Source organism: Varanus komodoensis, unplaced genomic scaffold, assembly GCF_004798865.1.
Source record: "Varanus komodoensis strain SLA01 unplaced genomic scaffold, ASM479886v1 scaffold3, whole genome shotgun sequence".
NCBI classification, from domain to species: Eukaryota; Metazoa; Chordata; class Lepidosauria; order Squamata; family Varanidae; genus Varanus; species Varanus komodoensis.
Genome location: NW_025335761.1, coordinates 31344113 through 31368974, shown reverse-complemented (window position 1 = coordinate 31368974; position 24862 = coordinate 31344113). Strand labels below are relative to the sequence as shown.

Below are 24862 nucleotides of genomic sequence, written 5' to 3'. Positions count from 1 at the left end.
CATTGGTACGTGTGCACGCTCCCGAGCGGCATGTTCTCTGTAGTATCCGGCGGTATGGGGCGAACATGGCATTTCCCGCGTGGCGCTCGCTCGGGCAGGGCCCCGCTCGGAGGCGGCGGCAGCTGCAGCAGCGTGTTATCGCCGTGGTGAGGCGATGCCGCCCGCCAAGGGGAACTGATCTGCTCGCAGATGGCCTCCGGCGGGGAAGCGGCAATGGCGCCGGCACAGCAGCCCCCGGCCGAGCTCGGTGGCGACTCAGTAGAAAGCATGAGGAAGATTTTCATCCGTCGCCCCGAGGATGGCGGCCACGAGGAGCAGCCCGAGGGGCCGCCGAGAGGCTCCGCGGGAGCCGAGCGACGCCCCGCGAGCTCGGGGGAGGCCCGGGACGTCGAGGGCGCCTTGCCCTCCAGCCCTCCGCCTCCCAAGAGGGCTCCTTTCAGAGAGCACCGCAGAGATGCTCAGAGGCTAGTCCTACATTACATAGTGCCTTGCATGAACGCCTATGGCTTGTGCATTGTAGACCGCTTCCTGGGGCACAGGACAGCCGAGAAAATCTTCCAAGAAGTCCTGGCTTTGCACTTGAGTGACAAATTCCAGGACGGCGCCTTGGCGAGTCAGAAACCAGGCGGGAGCAAAGCCATTCGCGGGGACAAGATTTTATGGGTAGAGGGCAGTGAACCTGGCTGTGAAAACATAGGCTTCCTCCTGAAAAGAATGGATAAGCTCATCATGTACGCAGATGGGAAGCTGGGTCATTACAAAATTAGAGGAAGACACAAGGTTAGTAGCTTCAGTCGCCCGGGCTCGAGGTCCACCTGTGCAAAGTTCACTCTGGCTTTTCCAGCTTCTGATCTCTGTGCAGCCCCACGAGCTCAGGCTCTCAGCCTGGGCACTTTCTGGGCACTCTTGCATGCTGCTGACCTCGACATTCCTCCTTCCTTCCCTCCGCGCGTTTTCTTCCTTTACTGAAGACCTATCTCTAGTTCGGTCGCTTTATAGAATAACAGTTTATATTTAAGCTGGGAGGGATCACACGACGTCGGGCGACACGTGTGATTCCATATTTGTGAACCAACCCAAGAAAAAAAAGTCTCACGGCATTGAGAACAACTCTTAGTTTTCGGCTCAGTTTCCTACCCACCCGCAGGTGAAGTAAAATGTTAGCCAGAATTTCTGAAAGATACGTTTCAAGGGAGGAGATTTAACCCAAAACACCAGATAGGAGAGATTCTTGTTAATGCTTGTAATGTTCCGTCGAATCGTTCGTTATTTTGTCCAAACTATAGAAGCAGGCATGTTTCCTTCCTTTTGAATGCAATGATTCAGATTAAAGAATCCGAGTTGCGTTCATATAATACACTGTGTGTGACTAGCGACTTTTAAAAGCTGAGAGTTGCTATTAGGGACAGGGACGTTGTTTATAAAGCCATTTCCACTCGTCTATTACGCTTTGTCTACAGATGATCAGGTGTGGAGGAGGGGGAATACGCTTTCCGAAAAAGAAAATGATAATAAGCACTTAAAAACTCAATCCCCTTCCCAGTCAGAATAAAGTTACCAAGAGAAACTCCACGGGTACTTGCGCATTTTACAACCTTTCGCTTACCGTTTGTTTACATTCGCCTGGAGTATGTGACCGTAGTAGAAAGCGTACATGCTGAGGGAGAATTCCTCAATGGCGGAAGCCACGCCCCCTCGTTATGGGCGGTGCCTGCTAAGCCAGAAACCCCGCCTTTGCCAGACATGCGGCTTTCTCTTCCCCCTCCTCCACGCGTTGATTCCAGCCGTGAACTCTGCCTGGGTTGGACGATATGCTTCGAAGCCACGCCTCATCTTGCATTTCATTGGCTAGGTTCGTGCTCCCGCGGGCGGGCGACGCGGGGAGAAATAGAGATTGTTCCTGGGTCGGGCTCCACCCACGTGCCGCTCGCGGTTGAAGTGGGAACACATTCTGCACGTAGCAGACGTATTAATCAGAGAGGGGCCATCTGCTGCCTTGGTAAATAAATTGAAAGTAGTTTGCCGGACGTGGCTCTTAAAAAAAAGTGGGGGGAGTGATCAGCAAACGGGGTGTTCACTTGACCCAAAGCTCTCCCGGCCGCAGCGTAAATAGAAAAGAGCTTCCGCAGCTCCCTGTTCCATTATTAGCTATCCACCAAGGTGCTACTCCTGGCTGTGGGTGGAGGCCACTTCGAGGAGGGAGTACCAGCACCGTTCATCCCAGTATCAGCCTTGTGTCGCCAGGAACTGGAAGGAACTGAGGAAGTTACTGCTGACTACCCTGAAGAGAAAAGTATTAGCTTTAGCAAAACTTTTGGACCCACCGATCTCTTGCTAGCCTGGTACAGACTCGTCTTGCCTGCTTGCTTGCTTTTGTCAGGAATCCAAGAGTTAAGAAATGCTGGGGTGTGTGGCCGTTTCAGTTTGTTACCCTTACTGAAACACACCCCCAGCGCTCCTGCGGTAGCCAGCTCACTGCTGGATTGTTCTCTTGACTTCATAGGGGAGAGAGATCAAGCGCATTTCCTAAGATGCCCTTGGGACATATTATGAGAGTAGATCTAGAGAAAATTGCACTGGACTACATTGTACCTTCTTTGCACGATATCGGGTTTTGCTACCTGGACAACTTTTTGGGCGAGTTGGTGGGGGACTGCGTGCTGGAACGCGTAAAACAGATGCACTATAACGGGGAGCTGCAAGATGGTCAACTGGCTGGCCAGCGCAACGGCATCTCCAAAAGACACTTGAGGGGAGACCAGATAAAGTGGATCGCGGGCACTGAGGAGGGATGCGAGGCCATCAACTTCCTCTTGTCTTTGATAGACAGGCTGGTGATGTACTGTGGAAGTAGATTGGGCAAATACTATGTCAAAGAAAGGTCCAAGGTAAGAATTTCAATGGGGTTCGAGCGCTAGCTTTCATTTGCTTGAATGTTACTGCTGGAATTCACCTGTCCACCCTCTAATGCAGGTAACTGTACTATCAGGAATCGTTCTGATATCTGTTTCTTTTCTCTCTCACCCCTCTAAAGCCAGCACCCTAAATAGCGGCTTATCATTAACCTCTATTGTAGCCAGTAAGACTACTTCCAAGTAGGGTTTTAGAATCTTCCACTGGCAGAAGCGCATGTGTCGGAATAAGCTGCGTTCTGACTGGAGCAAGTCAACTACTTTTAGTGGAACAGTACTTACGTGATTAGCAATCTACTGTCTAGAATTAAAAATAAAGGTGTTTGTTAAAACAAGAAAGTTTGTCACACAGTTAACAGGAAGTATAGCATAACATTGCTAAAACATCAGTAGAAGGGATTCTTAGCACCATGTGGGGGAATCAAAGTAGTTTTGAATAGTGTCAAAAGTTTGTAAAAGTCCATGATTAGATAATCAGATGATCCAGTTCCTTTCCTGTCACTTTCCACTAAGCTCCTGGTTCATGCATTGTGCTTGAGGACTTGTCAGGTTCTTGAGCAGCTTATTTGCTCTTTAGAGAGGTAATAAAGTTAATCCCTAATTTATGCACATATGTACCAGCAGAGGCCACTGCACAGCTGAGTCAATAAACAAAATCCATTGCAATTAATGAATTAATTTCTACAGAAAAGTGACAGACATGTGGGTCCAAAGCATGCATTCCTTCTGGTGTTTGAAATTTGCCTTCATAGTGCCACTGCACTACTACAGACTTCTTTTATTCATCAGTCTAATAGTTTCTTACAAGTAGAACCTATGCATGTTTGCTTAGAAGTAAATACTATTGCATTCAGGGAGTTCACTCTTTAATAAGTTTGTTTAGGATAGCTGCCTGAAAATGTTGAAGATATTTAGGAAAGTTAAGATAATGCCTGATTAAATGGACATGAGAAAGAAGTCTGTAATACTAGTTACACTGGTAAACTTAGCAGTTTCTTATAAAATTTTTCAGTGATTTTGTTTCTTTTCCCATGGAAAAGGGTTATATAGAGAAATGATCAAATGCAAACCACATTAGTTGGTTTTTGAAGTTTGTCAGAAATAGTTTCTTCATCATTTTGGGGATTTACATGCTAATAAATGAATAAAAAGGAGTTACTGGAACTCTTCTTTAGGTTGTAACTAGGCCTACATAAGAGTACTCAAAACTAATTATTCTTTAGGCTTAGTTATTAGGCTTAGGTTATTAGGTTGTTATTCTTTGGGCTTAGCACAATCCATGCATATTTAGACAGGAAAGTTGTAACTTGCTGGGTAATTCTGTGAGTTGTAGGATTACAGTCTAAACTTGCGTAAGATAGACTCAGAAGTTGCAGTGTTGTGTTTCAGCCAGCCATGCCCTTGGGTAGAGTATGCCATTCCATTTTGCACCCATCTGCTGTCCTTTTCATTTTTTTGCCTCCTAACATTCACTGTGTGGCTATTGATTGTCACTGTTTTTAGATTTCTCCTCCCTTGCTGCTTTAGAATGTTTTTCCTCCTAAATATTTCCACTTGGCAAACTTTGGGATTTCCCCAAGCCTTCAGATACCAACTTCTTGTATATGGCTGGTACTGCTTGGTGTGAAAAGGACCTGTGGAGAATGAAATAACTATTAGTATATGGTATTCTTTTATTTATTTCTACTTATCATAGGAGTAGAACCGAGATAAAATTATATGCCTCATATTTAGCTCTTTGTGCAAGCCTGGGCATCGTTTTGTTTATTTAGCTATGGAAAGTTACCAAAGGTACTAAGTGTGAGTACACTTACTAGGGAATAGATCCCATTGAATTAAACGGGACTTCTGGGAAAAGGTGTTTTGGATCTTACAGCACAGGAAGAAGGAGATCAGTGTACAGCAACTTCATAGATAAAGTTTCCGAGCAAAGAAAAATATTTTCTGATTGACAAAAAGACACACTTGTCTTGCATACCTCTGTATCACATGGGGTACTATTTGCTTGGAAAGGGTTTTTAAGCTTCTTAAGTAGTTGATCTGCAGTCATTTGTGCATATACAGTATTCAAATAGATTTGATTGATTTGGCTCTTTGCAACAGTTCATCCATCTGTTCCAACTGGTTGTTGCTGATCAGGTGTTTCAATGCAATTCTGTTGTCATAAAATGTGCTCAGCTTTCCACAGATCATTGTGCCTAAGAAGGTAGAGCGTATGAAAAAACTGCGAGGACAAATAACCAACACTGACTTGCACAATGCAAATAAGTTTCTCAGTCTCTTGTTTGTACGTTCTTCCATCCTGTTTCAAAATTGTGGCTGTTAAATCATTTCCCTTCCTCTGTCAGAGCTAACCTTGGTATAGCATGATATTTGCAGCAGTGTATTTATTATCCATGGCTCATCAAATCACCGTTTGCAAGCCTACTTCTAACCATGATATAAAACTGGCTTGAATCTAATTATGTGTAATGCAGGTTTAACATTGCACTATGCTTAATTCTGAAAATGGAATGGAGCTTCATGCATTAAAAAAGGTAAAGGTCTCCCCTTGACATTAAGTCCAGTCATGCCTGACTCTAGGGGGCAGTGTGCATCTCCATTTCCTAGCTGAGGGAGCCAGCATTTGTCTGCAGACAGTCTCCGTGGTCATGTGGCCGGCTTGACTAAACACCGAAGTGCACAGAACGCTGTGACCTGCCCACCGAAGTGGTTCCTTTTTATCTACTTGCATTTGCACGCTTTTGAACTGCAGGGTTGGCAGGAGCTGGGATGAGGCAACGGGAACTCACCCCGTTGTGTAGATTTGAACCGGCAACCTTTCGATCAACCAGCCCAGCAGCACAGCGGTTTAAACCACTGCGCCACCTGCAGTCTCATTCATGCATTAGAAGGAAGGAAAAAGTGGGTGCGATGGGAGGCTGCTTCCAATTTCATATGCATGGATCTGAGGTGGGAAAATGTTACATCTTTACCAGACCTCAGTGTAATAGGTCATTGGATCTGGCTGTTAAATGCTACTGCAGAATGCAGCATCAGTAATAAATTTACTTAATTCACATATACTAAATTAATATTATAATCCATGGGGGTTTTTTAAATACATGACAATAACATGTGCCTTTGAGCCTTATTCTTTCTGCATCACGTATGGATGTTTTTCATGGGGGAGGGAATCTGACAGAAATGGAATGTAAACCCTACCTTGGCTCAAATATCCACTAATGTCAGGAGCTAATTTAAGCTTTACTTGTGAAAATGTCCTACTTTTGAAATTACTGCTTCAGGCTGCATTCCTGTGCACACATACCTGGGTCAGTACTACTTCTGAGCAGAGATGTCTAGGACTATGGTGTCAAAAATTTCATTGGTCTGTATAAAGCTAGGACCAGCATCCAACCTTTTCTAAGAATAAAATATGTAGATTTAGGTATCTTGTAAACTATCTCAGAAGGAAGACAGAAGATACCTGTTTTCAGAAGCAGACTTGCAGTAGTTGAGTTAAACACGGAAGTTAAATCACCTTAGTAGGAATGCAGTAGAATTTTTAAATCTTGCCCTTGTATCTGCTAATGTATACTTATGGTTCACACTCCATTCAACTACATTTGTTTAATTTTTCTAAACACAAATTGCCATTGCCACTTTTCAGTTTCAAAAACCCTGTAAAATTTTGACTTAGCTGGGACAGTCATCCGAATCACAATTTCGAGAACCAGGAATGGAAACACACCCCTCCCTCTCCCCTTTCCTTGTTAGCACTTACTCCCTTTTCTATTTCTAGCCTGCTGTCTAACCAGAGTTAGTTGTGACATATAAAGTGAGCAAGCAATGGTTAGGGCTAAGCAGGCTGGATCCAGGCTAAGTCACTCATGTTTTAGTCCCACTGCAATCCATGGGACAAAATCCCTTAAATCCTGTTAATTTCAGTGGACTAAAGAAGCTCTGATGTGAAGCTATAGTGCAATGTGGGTTTGCAAAGTGTAATTTGTAGATTGGTGGTAACAGTAATGGCTACAGCTCAGTGGTAGGGCATAAACTTTGTGTGCATCCAGTTAAACTCAGCCCTGGCCTACCTATGAGTATTTATCAGGATGAATGGATGTGCTTTCACCAAAGTGGTGTCTCAGTGCATATCTGAAATATACTGACAACAAAAGTTAAGGTAAATCTATTTTTGAGTTGGTTCTGTGCTTAAACTTGCTTTGCTTAGAGTCAAACATTTATAACAGTGCAAATAGATACTGGTTGGGCATAGTGCACATGCATCTGGTCAGATCTGTGTTAGCAGACTCAGTACTGGCATGTCAGTAAAGCCTAGCACAGTTACATTACAGTTAGGCCCATCTTTCCTGAGAGCCCTTAACTTCATTTGTAGAAGCCTGTTGTTAGTCGCGAAGTCGTGTCCGACCCATTGCGACCCCATGGACAACATTCCTCCAGGCCTTCCTGTCCTCCACCATCCCCCAGAGTTCACTTAAGCTCACGCCGACTCCTTCACGCCGACTGCTTCAGTGACTCCATCTAGCCACCTCATCCTCTGCCATCCCCTTCTTTTGCCATCAATTGTTCCCAGCATTAGGCTCTTCTCCAGTGAGTCCTTCCTTCTCATTAGGTGGCCAAAGTATTTGAATTTCATCTTTAGTATCTGGCCTTCCAAAGAGCAGTCAGGGTTGATCTCCTCTAAGACTGACTGGTTTGATTGCCTTGTGGTCCAAGGGGCTTGCAGGAGCCTCCTCCAGCACCACAATTCAAAGGCCTCAATTCTTTGGCGCTCAGCTTTCCTTATGGTCCAACTTTCACAGCCATAGATTGCAACTGGAAAAACCATAGCCTTGACTATACACACTTTTGTCAGCAGGGTGATATCTCTGCTTTTTAGTATGCTGTCTAGATTTGCCATAGCTTTCCTCCCAAGGAGCAAGCGTCTTTTAATTTCTTTGCTACGGTCCCCATCTGTGGTGATCTTGGAACCCAGGAAAATAAAACCTGTCACTACCTCCATTTCTTTCCCATCTATTTGCCAGGAAGTGAAAGGACTGGATGCCATTATCTCAGTTTTCCTAATGTTGAATTTCAAGCCAACTTTTGCACTCTCCTTCGCTTGCATCAAGAGGCTCTTTAGTTCCTCTTCACTTCCCCTTCTTTGGGATCGGAATGTAAACTGACCTTTTCCAATCCTGCAGCCAATGTTGAGTTTTCCAAATTTGCTGGCATATTGAATGTAGCACTTTTACTGCATTGTCTTTTAAGATTTTGAATAACTCAGCTGGAATACTGTTGCCTCCACTAGCTTTGTTGTTGCTCAGACTTCCTAAGGCCCATTTGACTTCACATTCCAGGATGTCTGGCTCGAGGTCAGCAACCACCCCATCGTGGTTATCAGGAACGTTAAGCTCTTTCTTGTATAGTTCTTCTGTGTAATCTTGCCACCTCTTCTTAATCTCTTCTGCCTCTGTTAGGTCCTTGCCATTTTGGTCCTTTCTGATGCCCATCTTTGCATGTCCTCATGGACAGTACCAAAAGGCAAACAAAGTAGTAGCCTACTTTAGGGCTAAGCCTGACTTAGCTTGAAGCAGTCTCTGTGATGTTATTGAACCTGGGGAAAAGTAACGAGTGCACAAATGGTTGGATCCAGAATAAAGCTGTAATCCTATAGCCACTTACCTCTGAGTAAACATGTACAGGATTGCACTATAAGTTAAGTTGTCTCATGGTCATGACTAATTTTTCACACTGATTTTGGTGGGACCTAAATAAGACTAAAGGAAGACTCCTAGCTAGGTAAGACTAATTTAACTAAAACTCTGCCCCATAATGTCTCCCTCTCACAGTGATGTTTGAATCTATCCTAATTATGGAAGTGAGGAATTACTATTAATATACGGTTAGTCACATAAAAATACATATCGCAGAAGTTCAGTCTTATTCCTTTTCTGGCCTTGAACCCTTAGCAGTGATATGAGTGAGACTTGTTGTTGGGTTGTTGAAGAGTACTGCCTTTGGACTGCTAATTGTTTATTAGAGGTTACAAAGGCTTTTGATGATACTTGCAAAGCAGTGTGCTTTGCAATTAGTTTACAATGGAAGGTCTGATGAAAACTGCCATCCTGGAGAAATATGCATAATTTGTCTTTCTTTTGTCTAATCAAATGCACATGTTCTGGCATAATGGCTGGGTTCAAATCTGTTCTCCTGGATGACTGCCAGGATGCCCAGTGTTCATCAGACTGGGTCCAGAGCCCCTGGAACTGTAAATACAACAGACAAGTCATTTTATGATATCAGACGGCGGAATTCAGCCTTGGCAGAGACCCTGGAGCAGTTGCCATGGCTCTGTGTCAGAACCAATGTTTATATCTGTGTTTGTCAAGCAAGATTAGTTAGCCTGGTTGATTATATGCAGGAATAGGGCTTTTTGAATTTGTATTTTTTAGCAATGATAGTTGAGGCATTAAAACTGTGTAATTTGATGCATTTTTATTCAGTTTTTTTATGCAGCAACAGTGCCCATTCAGCTTTCGGAAGCATATTTTGTAAGGGTGAATAGTTCTGAGGTTATTTAAGGTGATGCAGAACTTAAAATGTTGAATTTGAATACAGGAGACATTCCTGGATTGCACACAAGTTGTTTCTGTGCAAGTTTATGCATGTATCACACAACATATACATGCATTTATATAAGTACTCTTTGATATATAATATAGTATAAAATAAATAAAAATGGTGGTTGTCCCAAGAAAGTTACAATCTCAATTCTGACAGAATGGGAGATTACAGGACAGGAAAGGAAGGGTTGACACTGCAAGACTAATAGGAAAATACGTGCAGGTGTGTTACCTTTAGTTTTTGTTGGAGGTTAGGGCTGAAATATCAAAGTGAAGAGAAAATGGGAATGGGGGGGGGGGCGAGAGAGAGAGAGATGGAACAGTGATACCCCAGGAGGGAATTCTTGGCATAATAGTAAGTTTTGGACAAAACTCTTTCTACTGTTCAGCCTGATCCAGTTTACTGTGATGTTATTTATGATTGGAAAATATAATTGTAAAGGAATGTGTGCTGTATATGTCTACACGCATAGACTTTCACATTCGCTACAGAAACTGATAGGTAAATATAAGTCATATACAACATGCAAGTGTTCTTCCAGAAACATTAATGTGAACCATGATAGAACATGACCCTGTCCTGTTTGTGAGAATAAATGCTGGCAGTGGCATAGAAGAATCTCCCCAAAATCTGATTTTCTTCATGGTTTGCCCTCCAAGACATTCCATGCCAATGGAACATAATTTAAGTAGAACTAATTCCTTATCCCCAAATTCTGGGGTTTTCATCACCATAAATTGCCCTTCTAGTATCATACCGGTTAGTTCTAGTCTAAAATACTTGGTCTATCTGCTTTGGTTTGGGTAATTAAAAGGTTTGTAAATATGTACTTTTTAACTCTGTTTCTCTTAGATCCAAATATAGACTGCTCAGGTTCTTAGCTGAAACAGGCGGACTTTGGATCCTTTCCATCTACTTGGCTGTTTTGTTTTTAATTGGCTTGTTAATCTACCCTGATCACTGGCATTGCCATTGACAATTCTTTCCTCCTTCCTGTGAAAAGGAGCTGGGTAAATTACTTAAACCCTAGGCGACCTTTCCAGGGAAAACATGCTGTTTGTGCTTAGTCATACTGGATGACCTTACAAAATTCAGGAAAAAACAAAGAGTAGTAACAGACTCTTGCATACTTGTAGGATCAGAATTCAGGAGGATTCAAGTAACTATATATGATCCAGGTGTTAACTCCAGGACAGAAACAGCCAGTATTTGCAGCTAGAACGGTGGGCCCAGCGGTGGGGGGGGGGGAGGTTATGGAGTGAAAGGAGAACAGAGGGTTACTCAGGCAAGCCTCAGACACTTGATGAGGTGTAATAGGGCAAAGACAAAGCAGCAAGTGAAAGTCAAGACACAAATGTAATTACCAAGTCAGGAACACAGGGTAATCAATACAAAGACTCCTGTTGTTGTGGCAGAGCCAAGAAGGACTGGGAATCCCAGCTGGTCTGCATGATTACACTGGTCCCAATCCTGCAAGTACCTACAGGTACGGTGCTAATTCTGCAAGTATCTGGGAGGGGAACCAAGCTGCCTTCTCTGTCTGGCCACCAGGGCGAGCTGCATTGCCCTGCAGCTCCTGATGCCCAACAAATGGTCTTAAGTGGCATTTTTTTTTGGTAAAAGGGTAAATAGAGTAAATATGAGGTTCTAATGCATGGGCTTGTTCTGAGGAAATTGTGAATGCATAAGATACCTACGAGATAATTGGTGGGTGAAAAGCTTTCAAGTACTGTCTGGAACAAGTACAGCCGCTTGTTTCAGACCCACCATGTTGCTTGTTCTGTTTGCACAATCTCAGAACTCGGGGGGGGGGTGTTGTTAAGTGGCCAGGACAGGTAGGCCAGAAAGACAACTGCCAGGCAGGATGAGGGTTAAGCTCTCCTCTTAGCCATCAGTTCTGCCTGCCCTTGTAACTCCACAGAAGTACTACTAAGGCAAGTGCAGCTTTAGTAACCCCATCTGCAGTGCAAACAATCACATGGATAATGTATCACTCTATTTTCATGTGTGGGAACATTTGTTACTCAGAGTTAAAATTGCAAACTCACATTCTAGTCTAATCTAATTACAACACATATTTCTGTACATAATAAATGAAGACCCGTTTTTTCTCAAATTCAACCCTGTTGCATCCATTTTTTTCTGCAACTCTTACTTGCAAATATTGTCCATTCCAGAAACCTTAATGAATCCTTCTTTTATGTTCAAAAACCTCAAGCAACTTCAGATATTTTATGAAATAGTCCTTAGTATGTGCAGCTAATGTAGTTGAAAAGAATTCATCACAAATATTCTGAACACTTCCGTTACTGCAAACTAATTGCAGCAACAGTAATGGTTCTTTTTACAAGTGTGATCTGCCACAAAATTTTCAGCATGCAAAGCTCGTATTTGGTGTTGTCAATCATCGTGACCCCCCACCCCTCACAGTGCTCCTTATGGTCTTTTTTCTTAAACAGTGTTTGTACTTTGGCCAGCTATGGAATCCCCACAAGTCGTGTGTTCTGGCCACATAAGCATTGGCACTTGTGTTTGAACCCTGCAAGTCGAGGGACTGTTTTCCCAACATTAAGTTGAGAGGCATAGAATACACACTGAATTTTGCTGAATTTAGCTACAAAAGCAGAATTTTCTTCCCCTTTCTTACAAACACCAGTTTGTCATTTTCCTATGTAACCCACTAGAACACCCAGAGTATAAGGAAAACCAGAACATCTCATGTAAATGAGGAAGAGAAGAGCAATCCTTGTCTTCCAAAAGTGCAAGCCCTTCCTCCTGTGGAAGCAAACTCAGCCTGACCATCCCCAGTCTTTGCAGCATGTGGATTTTTATTTCCCAAAGCAAATTGTTATCTGCCTCTAATCAGGGTGCCTGCCTCCTTCAGCACAAATAATTACTAGCACACAGTATTGGATACATGAGAGTGCCTGGATTAAAAAGTGTGAAACAGAAAGCACACCTAATTCCCACTATTTTTAGAAGGGACTGTTCCCAGCTAAATCTGTGTAGGTTTGCAGCCTTGGTATTACATTTGTGATGCAGTAGAATTCATGAAAACTATTCATATACCCTTAAATTCTTTTCCAGTGTTACTAAGTGATGTTGAATTGGTGAAATTCTACCAGCACGAAATTTCCTCTGATTTTCATGTGTATGGTTTGAATAGGCTTAAAACCCTGTGCATACTTACGTGGGAGTAAATCCCATTGTACTTAGAGGACCTTGTTTCTGAGTACGCAAGGACAGGACTGTGCCAAAAATTTGGTGGTGATTTGCCTTCTGTAGAATTTGCCGTTCTGTTTGGCTCCTTTCGGAAGCTCTTCCTTATCCATTTATCTTCATTGTATTCAGCATTTTCCTGTGTATAAATACTGTACAGAATTTCTAGCTATCACAACCCCAAAGAGTAAAGTTTAGTTTAAGAAACTGAAGTTTTCCAGATCTCCTACACCAGGGCAGTCCACTTTTTTGTACCTTGAGGGCCACAGGAGGACTTCGACATGGAACCTGGGGACTACACAGTGAATTACATTTCCGTATTGTAAATTAAAGTGTTCTCAATGTATTTATTTAATTTAATAGACAAAATTAATATATTTAATTAATCACTAAATGAGGGCCTGTGATCTCTGCTCCTCCTCTGACCACAGCCCAAGCTCTGGGGTGGGCCATCCCTTTCTTTTCCTGTTTCTCCCAGTCAGAAATTCTTCCATGTGACACCCTGGCCCCTCCTTCCTTCTTAGAATTGGCAGACTGAGCCTCTTGTGCTTGAGTTGGCAAACTCTCCCCAGGATACCTGGCCCCCTCCTGTTGATGAGCACAAAGGTGCTTTGCACTTGTCAGCTGGAGTAGCACAGGCCACCAGCCTTCTTGCGAGGCCACCAGCCTGACCCACAGGATGGCGGCCTCCTGGGATTTTGCTGCAATCATCACTGTGCCATTGCTGGAATCCAGACCGGGGAGGGGGAATGTGGGGGCTCTAAGCAGCAAGAGGGCCACAGAACAAGGCCTCAGAGGCCACGTGTTGGACCACCCTGTACTGCACTTTACAAGCCTCATCAAAAGCCTTGTTGCCCAGAGCACACACTTAAAAACATAGAGACAGAGAGAGTCAGAAGGGGTCTCCTGGATCATCTAGTCTGACCCCTGGCTCCAGTTGGCCCTGCTTATGACATGCCTACTATGTGCATGTTCAGCTGCCATCCCCAGTGTGGTGTCCTCCTAAACTTTTGGACAGCAGCTTTCTTAATCCCTGCCCATTATCCATTCTGGCTGGGACTGGTGGGATATGTATTCCTGAACTTCTGGAGGGCCTGTGCTGGGAGATGCCCAGGTTCAGTCCCTGGTATCTCTAGGTAGGACTAAGAAGGACTGCATCTGAAATACCAGTCAGTGTCAACTGCAGAAAATGCAGGCCTAGATGGACTCTGTATAAAGCAACTTCTGATGTTCCAAAGCCTGGATAATTTGGCTTTGCTTATATATTTTAATGTAATTCATTTCAACCCCCCAAAATGTTTTTGAAATGAATAATGCATTAAAAACATCCCTAATGAACGGAAAGGCACGGATGTTCATTACACTGATTGATGCAGGCAAGCGCGTCTGCTGAAAGGCAAACCTGTTTGTTTGCAGAAGGAATTCCAGGTGTCTAATTGAGTTAACAATTTACTTTGGTATCTTTATTTCCTGCTCGAATCAGGTGCCTTCGGTAAATGTCATTCTTTCTTTGCAAGCTTATGGACATGGGAGAGTGAGAAAAATAAGCCCTGCTTGGGGCAACCGTTTCTGTCTAGATCTTTCATCTTGGGTCAGACAGGAATTAATTGGGTGTTAGCAACAGATGAAAAATAATAGTTCTCTTATTTTAAGTTTGGATTTTACAGCCAGTTTTAATGCAGGTAGAAATGTCATTGGCACCTTGAATAGAAGGCTGGTCCAATTCTGAACACATGGCTCTGCACTGATGTGCCTGGGGCCCTCTCCAAGGTGCAGGATCAGATGCAGTAGCAATTGTGTGTAGTGGTAATATGTAGCTCAACTGGGGTCTGCTTGTTTACAATGAAGCAAGCAACTCCCTGATCTGCATAGCTGATAGACTCTGGAAGTTTGATTCTTTTACTGTGTTACAGTCCAGAGGTCAGCAGCATGCAGAGTGGAAGAGTTGCTCTTGAAGTAGGTGCCAATGACATTTCTAAAATGTTGATCTAAAAAAAATAAAAAAAGCCCCCAGTAACTCCTACTCGGTTCATTTAATTACATCAGATTTTTGGTAGTGCATAAAGTCATAAAGAGTTTATGACTTTATCTGTATCATCTTGATCTGTATCACCTAAACGCTGGCTTGCTTCTATGCCAACCAAATATAGCTAGATAAAATCAATCTATACTCTGACATAATGAACAGTACCTAGAATGCTACTAGGCTGAGCTGTAGGAAAGGATGGTGCAGTTTCATGGAATTTGATCATATCCATGTCTGAATCTCACCATAGTAATTTTTCTAGTGGAATAAATTGTCTTAGCAAATGCAACTTTATTGAATGGATAATTAGGATTTCAAAAATAGAAAATGCTATGTTTTCTGAACCCTAATTAATTGTAGTATGTTTTTATTTAAATAAAAAATTTCAACCTAATTAAAAACAATGGTTGGAAATATGGAGAAAAATCATACTTTAAAAAGCCTATTTTTAATTTTAGTTTTAATTCTTTTAGGTCCAATTTGTTTGGAAGGACTAATATTCCTGTCTATCTATTTATCTGATTTGCTTAAAAGTGACCTGTTAGCATCATGCTGGGCAGTCTATTTATATTTAAGGACTATATTTAAGGACAATTGATCTCTTGAAAATATATCTTAGGGGATACTCACCCAATCTAAATAAACTTCTGCCATTTGACTGACAGCTTTCTTGTTGGAATTCAAACTGATTTCAGTAGTCCAGTAGTGAACTTGAGGGTAATATAGCTTTCTAAGTTAGCATTTAAATGTCCATTGAGAAATATGTGCCCCAATATTTACACTAAACATTGTAAATTGAATTGGATTTGGGTTCTTTTAAGTAGAGCTGAATGTTTATATAAGGAGTGAATAGGGATTAAAAAAAAAAAACCACACGCCTACAGTGGAATTTGACTGTTCAAGACACACTCATGCAGAACTCTTGCTTATCCACGTGCTTCAAACCTTTTATCAAACTGCAGGACAGTTTTCATGTCCCCTTTATTATTGAAGCAACATGGGTGTCTATGTGAAATTTATTTTTAATTAACAAGATTTCCTGTAGTCTGGGTTTCTGAAAGGATTTTTAATAGACAAGATTAATCTGGTAGCTTTTGAACAAATGCTACAGTTCTGACATAATGCTAAGTCATTTAACTTATTTTCTTCCATATTGCATACATCTAAATTGAGCTGGTAGTTTTGTTCTTTACAATATTTACCCATACTTTCTCCTTGACTGTACTCGGTACAGGCTTTTTCTTTCCTTATGTGTACATGGGTTCTGAACAAGGTCATTGAGAGAAGACACTAAGTATTTCTTCATTTATGTGGAAGCAGTGAACATAGTACAAGGCCAGTCCCAGCATAAGGCAGAATGAGATGTCCAGCGCTCAGTTATTACTATAATAGTTTTACTATTAGAAAACTATTACACTGTTATTGCATGGGAGAAGTGATTGTATCTCATGTGCTGAGAGAAAGTGACTAGCTTTGAATGTTACGTACTTTGACTTGTGGGGTGAGGTTACACAATTTGCTGTGCCCCCTCAAGCAGTAAAATTGGCACTATTCTGCCAATTCCAGTACCGTTGGTGGAGCTTCCCTGAATCTTTCAACTGTGCAGGTGGTTGTCCATTAAGCCTGTGCAATCAGCTGTACTGGATTGTTATGTGCTCTCAAGTCACCTTCAATCTATGGTGACCTGATGGATGAAATCCTTCCAAAATGCCCTGTCCATGATAGCTTCATTGATCTCTTCCAAGTTTACTCATGAAAATGTGACTTTTAGTTGGAGGCTCCACATGGGTTTATTTGGAACCTAGTTTCCATTAGCATTACATTTGTGCTTACAGAATGATACAGTTGGGTACTACCCAGTATGTCGGGCTGTTTATGGGATGCTGCTGCATGTACACAGTGTAGAATTGGCTTGTCTACCAGCTGTGCTCCACCTTAGGCATATGAGAAGCAAAAGACACATTACTAATGCAGGGCAGCGGTCCATGATCTCAGTCAGTTTCTCAACCAGGGCTTGCAACCTGCTCTTTGGAGTTACACTGGCTGTAATATAACCTGCATTTTGCACTGCTGCATGGGCTTTTTGCTCTTTGTTTCTGTCACACAAAATATTTTTATTTGTCTAAAATTTTCTGGGCCAACCTTAAGTTTCCACCCTTAAAGGCAACCTAAATATAAACTATACTATACTATTCCAACTTAAAGAAATGCTGTTCAAGGAGACCTAGGACAAAATCCTATGCATGGTTAGAAAGAAAAATTCCTACAACTTTTAGACAAAATTTCCCCTCTACATGTGCCTAAGTCCCTCATATATTGTGTATGACCTGATAGAAAAAAGTTGGCACCTAATGCCTGCTACAGCATTTCTCAAAGTAAATTGTCTCCCCTGTACATGAGCATAATCCACTCCCAACATTTTCCACATGTATTTGTAAAAATGTAAAAGTTAAGGATCTTCTGGGCATGCACCATGCATTTTCTCTCAGCTCTGGGTCACACCAGCATCTCATTACAATTATATTTTTAAGTCCTTGATATTAACCTTTGTTGCCAGTATTTATTTTTAAGAATCTTACTTCCATTAATCTGATCTGCTTAAATTTCTGACATCTCCATTATGAAGTATAAATGCTAAATTTCTTAAATTTTTGACAAGTAGATCCTTTACCAAAGAACGCATTTCTGTCCCAGTTGTCTCAACAGAACTGATGTCATTGCTGGAACCCCATAACATACTGACTTTGTTTCAGAGAAATGCCCTCTTCCAATTTCATCCTGCTTTTGTCTGTGCTTTCCAAACAGCAGTGGCGTATGACCTCTTATGAGCAATGGGTGTAGAATTGCTGATGTTTGGAAATCAACCAAGAATCAGTTTGCATGTGGGCATGCCCTTCTTCGAGTTTTCACAGGCATGTTAGATCCCAGGTGCTATTTCATAATTAGTTTCATCGAAACTCCAATGACTTGCTTTCATACAAATGGGATTTAACTCCACTTGATCTGTGTAGGATGGGTAGTGACAAAAACAGTTCCTGACAATCCAAATACATTTCAGTTAGCTAATACTTTAAACAAAATATTGTTCACTCATTTATGTATTTATTTATGACTTGGTGTTTGGTGGCCTCCAACTTAGATCTGAGACTGCTTCACTGCTTGAGATATACTACCGGTGGTACTGGTAGTCATACCTGGGATGCAGTATAGCTGGAGACTGCATTGTAATAACAAGGAGATAGGCATGCTTTGTGTTTGTGGTTTGTTTTAATGAGTTGATAACAATTGTCAAATACTAAAGTATGAATCAAGGCCTTGATGTGGTAAGTTGTTCTGCTCTGCCTGTCAAGAAGTCTGCTGATAACATTGATTTTTGAAAGTTCCCCTAGGGAGCTGTACTGACCTGATTCAGGCCACATGCCAGTTAATTAACCTTCAGAGTGCCACGATGCATGCTGTCCACCATTCTGAATATGTAAAGCCTTGGCTGATGGTTGCATGGGTTGTCATGTCATCCAAAGATATGTGGCACAGGTCATTTGGGGGTTAAACAACCTTAGCAGAACCCTCATTGTGGTTTATAGTTATGGGAGGGTTGTTTAATAACCCCTGCCATCCAGGTTCAGAGGACAAACCAAGCAGCAGTGATCCCTAGGTTGGTATTTGCATATTTATTATGGTGGTTGGCATGTGTGCAGCTCCTCATGGAAAATTAACCCATATTGGGCAGTTGTGTCATGCAAAGTGGCCCAAAGGGAAGTGGGAGCTTAAGTGACCCCAAGGAAATAAAAGTTGAACATAGTAAATATATTTTTTTGCAAATGGTGAAAATGCCTGGTGAGCCAGGTTTGCACTGGATGATGCCATTATAAAACTCCAGTTGCCCATTTAAGGAGCAAGAGGGTCAGAACCAGGCCATTCCTACAAAGCCTGTAGGCCTTTTCTAACTTGCTTCTGGTGTCTGCACCCAAGATGGGTATTTCAGCAGCCTGTGTTTCTCCTGAGTTAGCTTCATGTGCAATGTGTGTGGCTGCTTAATCATTATAACTTCACTTAATCATTCATTTGGGTTGCCATAAATGTTTTGGACATAAAGGGGGAAGGGAAGCCACCTTCACTGGGCTCACTTCACCCTACACACTGGTTTGCCAGTCCTTTGGTTGACTGGTCCTTGTTCTCACATTGCCATTTCCAAGCTGGCTCTCTCCAGGTGTTTTGGACTTCAATTACCATAAGTCCCAGTCAGCATGGCCAGGAGACCGGAAAGCTGGGCATTGTGGTCCAAAACGTCTGGAGGGATCTGGCTTGGGAAAGGTTATCCTAATGCTCTCCTATGGTGTGATCTTGTTGCGAGGTGTAGATCCAGCCTAAACACAGAAAACAGTTGTTGCTGACAGATGGTGGCAGCATCTCTCCAGGGTCAGTATCCAAAGGACAAAGCATGTATATATCCATTGGAAAAAGAAAAATATGTGTTGAGAAAAGGTTGGGAGACATTGCTTCTTGGGTTAGGAGATTAATACTCTTGCTTTCTTCGCGTAGCAGTCTCCACTGTGATCGATGAACTAGGAAATAATCAGGGTTCCTCCATGGTAGGTTATACATCTTAAGACATTTATTTCTCATTGATTACACAGGTAACACCAATGAGCCATTGATATAAATCTCATTGCATTAGCAACAGACTTGACCCCCTATCTAGTCCCCAGCTGGATTTTATAGCATGGCTTTAACACAGTTCGTAATTGAAACAGAAGAAGTTTATTAGCTAGGAAGATGCCTGCCATTATGACATCTTTGTGTCAGAAGATAATCTCCAGCCCAGAGAGATGCCTTTCATCCCTTTGCATGCTCCTGTCAGGGGAGCTCAGGTCACCCAATCTCAGAGGTGGAGGGCAGGTTTTATCCTCATCCAGTTTTATTTCCAAGTGCATCACTTTAGTTTTCCTCATAATACTGAATGGTAACAATTCATTTATATGGGGGAGAGTAAAGAGAGGCATCTCCTGAGGATACTGTCAAGGGCAAACTTCTTCCGTGGATGCCTTCTCATGAGTTCATTTCCTGAGTCACCCTGCACCCTGGGGGCCAAATCCAGCCCTAGGGCTCCCCAAAAAGACCATGCCCCCTTGTCCTGTTGCCAGCGTATTTCTCTCAGCCACCAATTGTTTTGTGATCCAGTTTTCCTAAATCTAAAAGGTTGAACTACCTCTCCTCTTAATTACTGTCAGTAAGTGCTTTAAGTTGGTATTTGCAGGTATGTGGGGAATTTTTAGCCTTGTCCCCTTTGTCTTCAGCTCCACACAGTATGGGAGGGGGGGTGTGGTTCCTGAGAAATTCTCCAGAATGGAATTCAGCTATTGTACTAAAAGATTATGCACCCTTGCACTACAGGGTGAGTAATGTTTTGTTTTTGTATTTGCTATTTTAACATTTATTGAGCCGCAGTAAAGCATGCTGTACAGAAAGCAGATGTGATTTGGTCCCTTTGCTTGTAATCATATAACTGCTAAAGCAAGTCTGACTGAAATCAATAACTTGCTTTCAAATCAGCCTGCTTAGGATTGGAATTTAGGAACATGGATAGAAGAAAGGTAAAATGAGAGATCTAGGTTGGAATAAATAAAGGATTAGTGAGAATGAAGTACAAAAGATGGGCCACTCTTAAGATTCTGAAAAACCAGGACAGTAAAGGAAAGCAGGGTTAAGAAAAGTGTTTAAGATTTAAAAGTGAGTTAATTAATACTGTGGCATATGGAACATGCAATACTGTCAACTGTGAATGTCACCCGTGAATTTACACTGCCTTGTGTGGAAGTAATCATACACACACCGTTGATTTTTCCACACCTTGTTGGGTTACAACCAGGAACTGAAATGGATTGAATTTGCATTGTTAACTACTGGATGTAGACAAGATGCTCAGTACTGTGAAGGTTCATTTTTTAAAAATTGTGGCACAAAAGTTAAGTAAACAAACTGGCACTTGTTGGTTGCATAAGTATTTATGCCCTTTGCTGTGGTACAATCTTTTGCCTCCTGAGTACTAGAAGTGTTTGAATGGAGTCCACTTGAGTGTCACATGATCTCAGAGTAATTGCACCTGTTTCTGAAAGGCCACAAAGTGTGTTGGAGAACATATCTAAACAAGCAGCATCACAAAGACCACAGAACTATCAAAACAATCCGGGAGAGAGTTGTACAAATGCACCAAGCTGCATTCAGTTAAACTATCTAAGCCTGTTTTCAGTTTGCTAAAAGGCATGCCAAAGATGCAGCAAGGGTGGAAAAAAATTCCTGTTCTTATGCGACCAAAATTGAACTTTTGGCCCTACTGCAAAGCACTGTGTGTAGTACAAGCCAACAATGTTTCATGCCCTGAATACACCATTTCCACAGTGAAGTATGGTGGAGACAGCATCATGTTGTTGGGGTGCTTTGGACTGGGAAACTGGCTTGGATTGATGGCAAGATAGATGAAACCAAATACGGGGCAATTCTAGTGGAAATCCTTTTTTCAGGCTGCAAGGCACCTGGGACTGGGGAGCAGGTTCGCCTTCTGGGTGGACACTGCAGAAGTAAAACTGGAGTGGTTTAAAAACAACCTGGATACCTTAGAATGGTTGAATCAAAGTTCAAATCTCAATCTGATTGTGGGAAGACTTCTAATTTGTTTGTCACCAATAGTTTCAGTGCAACCTTGCCAGAGCTGGAGCAGTTTTGCAGGAAGAATGGGCAAGCTTTGCAGAATCCAGGTGTTCAAAGCTGATAGACTTTTCAAGAAGACTCACAGCTGTAATTGCTGCTAGAGGTACTTAGTGATTTAGGGTGAGGAATACTTGTGTAACCAACAAGTTGCACTATAAAAGTGCCAGCTTGTTTTGATTTACTTATATTTTGTGCCCGCAATAAAATATTTTTCCACCTCCACAGAGTATCTTGAATACATCAAGTGGTAACAATGCTAATTAAGTTAATTTCAATTGGGACATGGCTAAATTGGAAAAGTCAAGGGGGAGTGAGTAAATACTTCTGCAAAGCACAGTAAACAGCCAGGTATCTTTGCTTTAAACAATGAATGGTGGCTCCAGTCCTTTCCTGTTGCCATGGGTATGTTTAACTGTACCTTTTACACTGTACATGCATTTTGCCATCTAAAACTCTGATACATGGTTTATAAAGTTAGATGCTAATTTACTATGACTTGTTTGTATTGGGCAGCAAGTGTTGAGACAAAGCCTATTTGCAGATTATTGTGAACACTGCAAAAATGAACCTTTGTAATTTCTTCTGAGCACCATACTATGTGCAAAATGTGTCATTGAATTTTTGTAATCTTGGCCAGTGGCTAAAGTCACGTTTCAGGAATCAGCTGGTCTTGATTTGCTTTTAGACTCTTGTCACTAGCTTGTTGAAAAATCACTTACTTTCCCTGTGTTCCTTTACACCTATGAAGTGATTAATGACGATCTATCATGAGAAGCCCTTGGGAATCACTTCGTATTTATGTTGCATCCTGAATCTGAAGATTTCAAAGCCGACTAGCTTGATTATCATTTTGTTGTGCCGCTTAGCTTTTTCTTTATGCTTTTACCAAATTTCTATATAGCTGAGTGGTGGGTAATTTGTGGCCCTCCAGATGTTTTCACCTACAATGCCCATCCCTCAACTTTGGCTTTGCTGGTTGGGCAGGTTGGGTGTTCTAAGCCAAAGAACCTAAAGGGCTCTAAGTTGCCCACCTCTGATATAGCGGAGAGATGCCCCACATTGCCCTAGTTCTGTGTTGCCTTATGGAGTGCCTGAGCCTTAATTGGATTGCAGGAGGAATGCTCTTCTGAGTTGACCCATGCCTGTTTGTTGCCTGTATTGGGAACTGACAGGATGGGTTAAACTTTCCGTGCCTCCAGCATGCCATGCTTAATCACTCAGATGTTTCAGAAGGCAATGCAGGAGGACCACTGGGTATTCTTTGCTGGTCCCAGGCACTCCATCCTCCCCATCTGGATTTGGGGCTGTAAGACAAAGGAAAGTGTGGGTTCATGGAGGATAAGTTGTAAGCAAGCACAATTATGACATTGCACATGTTCTTACTGATCACAGAACGTGTCTTCTAAGGGACGGGCCTTAGCTTCCAGTTTCCTGACTAACATAAGATAGCGTTGACTCTGCTCCAAAACAAGCAGAGTTATTGATTGTTGAATACTTAAGCAATTATTTTCCTGCAAGACCGAGCACTTGGCTACCGTATCTCATGTGCCTCATTACAGAAGTCTCTTTGCCTTCTTTGCCTAAACTGAATATTAACAGTGACTCCATTGGATACAATCCACTGAATGAATGTTCTGCATGTGTCCTGTTGAAATGAATGGCAACTGCAGAAGAAGAGAGCTCATAAACCTAAATGGAACATATGCAAGAGATTTTTAAAAAAATTTTGTCCTGACACTCCTTTCAAAAAGCAAGCCTACCAAACAGCATACAATAAATACCACAATTATGATACAGTAGAAACTGTAAAATAGCATGGTATGCTAGTCAGAATTACTGACCAGGACAGATGAGATCCAGGGTCAGATGCATGCGCAGGCATGACATGTCCTTTATGGCCAGTTGCTGTCTTTCAGCCTAACCTACCACAAGGGGTGGCTGTGAAAACAAAATGGGCTGGAGGGTTGTATATGTGAATATCAGGACAAAACAAGTGAACACTCTCCCATAGCATGGCAGCTAAAAGCCTGGCACTGTAAGAACAGCTTTAGACAAGGTAGGAATCCATGTTGCAAGTCTGGATTCCTCTGTACACCTTAGAAATGCTAAAGTTTGCCTGTCCTGCTCAGGTATGCTCTTCAGTATGCTGATTGTTTGCCTGTCCTGAAGGTTCTTCTTGTGTTGTGTGTCTTAATCACATTCAACCCTATTTTTTTACTCTCATGTTCCTTTAGCAAATTGACAACATGATTCCCCCCTCCAAACTGTGTACATAACAAATAGGTTATAAAAGCATCTTGTACAGACTCCATCTCTTTAGTCCCTTTGGGGGCTGCCTACATGCTGTGTGTATTTCGTGTATGTCTTGAATAAACTGTGAATGTTCTTTTGATTATACACCCCCAGTGGGACTCTCTGGTTTCTCTTGTCATGAACCCTTGAGCTCTTTGAAGGACAAGTGAGACAACTTTAATAATATATCGGGATGTATGCCTGGGACTAGTGCTAATCTTGCTGGAAGGCTGGTGGCCAAGTAGGTGGCCAGAGTTCTGATTTTGGGTGGGAATTTCCTACTGTGCAGAGTCCCAGAAATGCAAGAAGTTGTCATAGCCAGAATCAGGCCATTGGCCCAGTGAATTCAGTACTGTCCATTCCAACTGGCAGCTGCCCTCCTTCCCCATCCTGATAGTTTCTGGATGTGTTAGACCACAACCCATGTCATCCACAACTACCATGGAGATGTCCTTACCCAGCCCGGCCTGGATATACTAGAGAGCGAGATCTTTGGACCTTTTGCATGGGAAGCACATCCCCTTTGCTAGTGGGCTATCAGCCCAGAATTCTGTCCTGACCTCTACCTGCATAGCTATACATTGCACCAGCATGTCGTGTCAACTTTGCTAAGCTTCAAGCGCCTGCAGCTGGATGGCCAACCACATGTAGAGATGGGGCAGTGGGATGGACTCCATGGCCTTATAGGCACCTTTCAACACTGCTATTCGATTCAGTTAAGAGGCTAACTCCATTTTGAGCAAAGTGAACTTGGCTTCGTGTAGCAAACGCCCCTGTTAGCAGTTTGCTAGTATGGCTAAACCATGCATAGATAAGAATTGACAGTCTCCCCATCAGCTTTCCAGGCAACAGTGACTAGATAAGATATGGGAGATGAGGGTTAAGTACAAACGTATTATCAAATTTCACTTGCTAGGGATACTACTGATAGGAAAAATCTCTTGACTTCATAGTGTTTTTCATATGTTGCAGCGTTACCGGTTACCGACTCGTAAGTGCACTCCTGTAAGACAGGGTTGTGGATATTCAGACATCTATAACATGCTCCACCCTACCTCCCTTTGTTCTTGAACTATGTTAAGTATCAGTGTACATT

At 42.3% G+C, this 24862-nt stretch overlaps 1 protein-coding gene across 2 annotated transcripts in view; it reads left to right on the top strand.

The window, feature by feature from the left end:
* Window positions 1-237: 237 nt before the first annotated feature.
* EGLN3 (egl-9 family hypoxia inducible factor 3) overlaps window positions 238-24862 on the top strand; it is a 43259-nt gene continuing 18634 nt past the window's right edge. Inside the window, exon 1 of one of the 2 annotated variants that reach the window (XM_044436224.1) lies at window positions 238-780. In XM_044436224.1, the coding sequence (XP_044292159.1) occupies window positions 268-780 (513 nt within the window). In that variant the 5' untranslated portion in view covers window positions 238-267. Of the gene's footprint in view, window positions 781-2116; window positions 2889-24862 lie in introns of those variants that run through there. The other variant, XM_044436225.1, reaches the window with a different exon arrangement.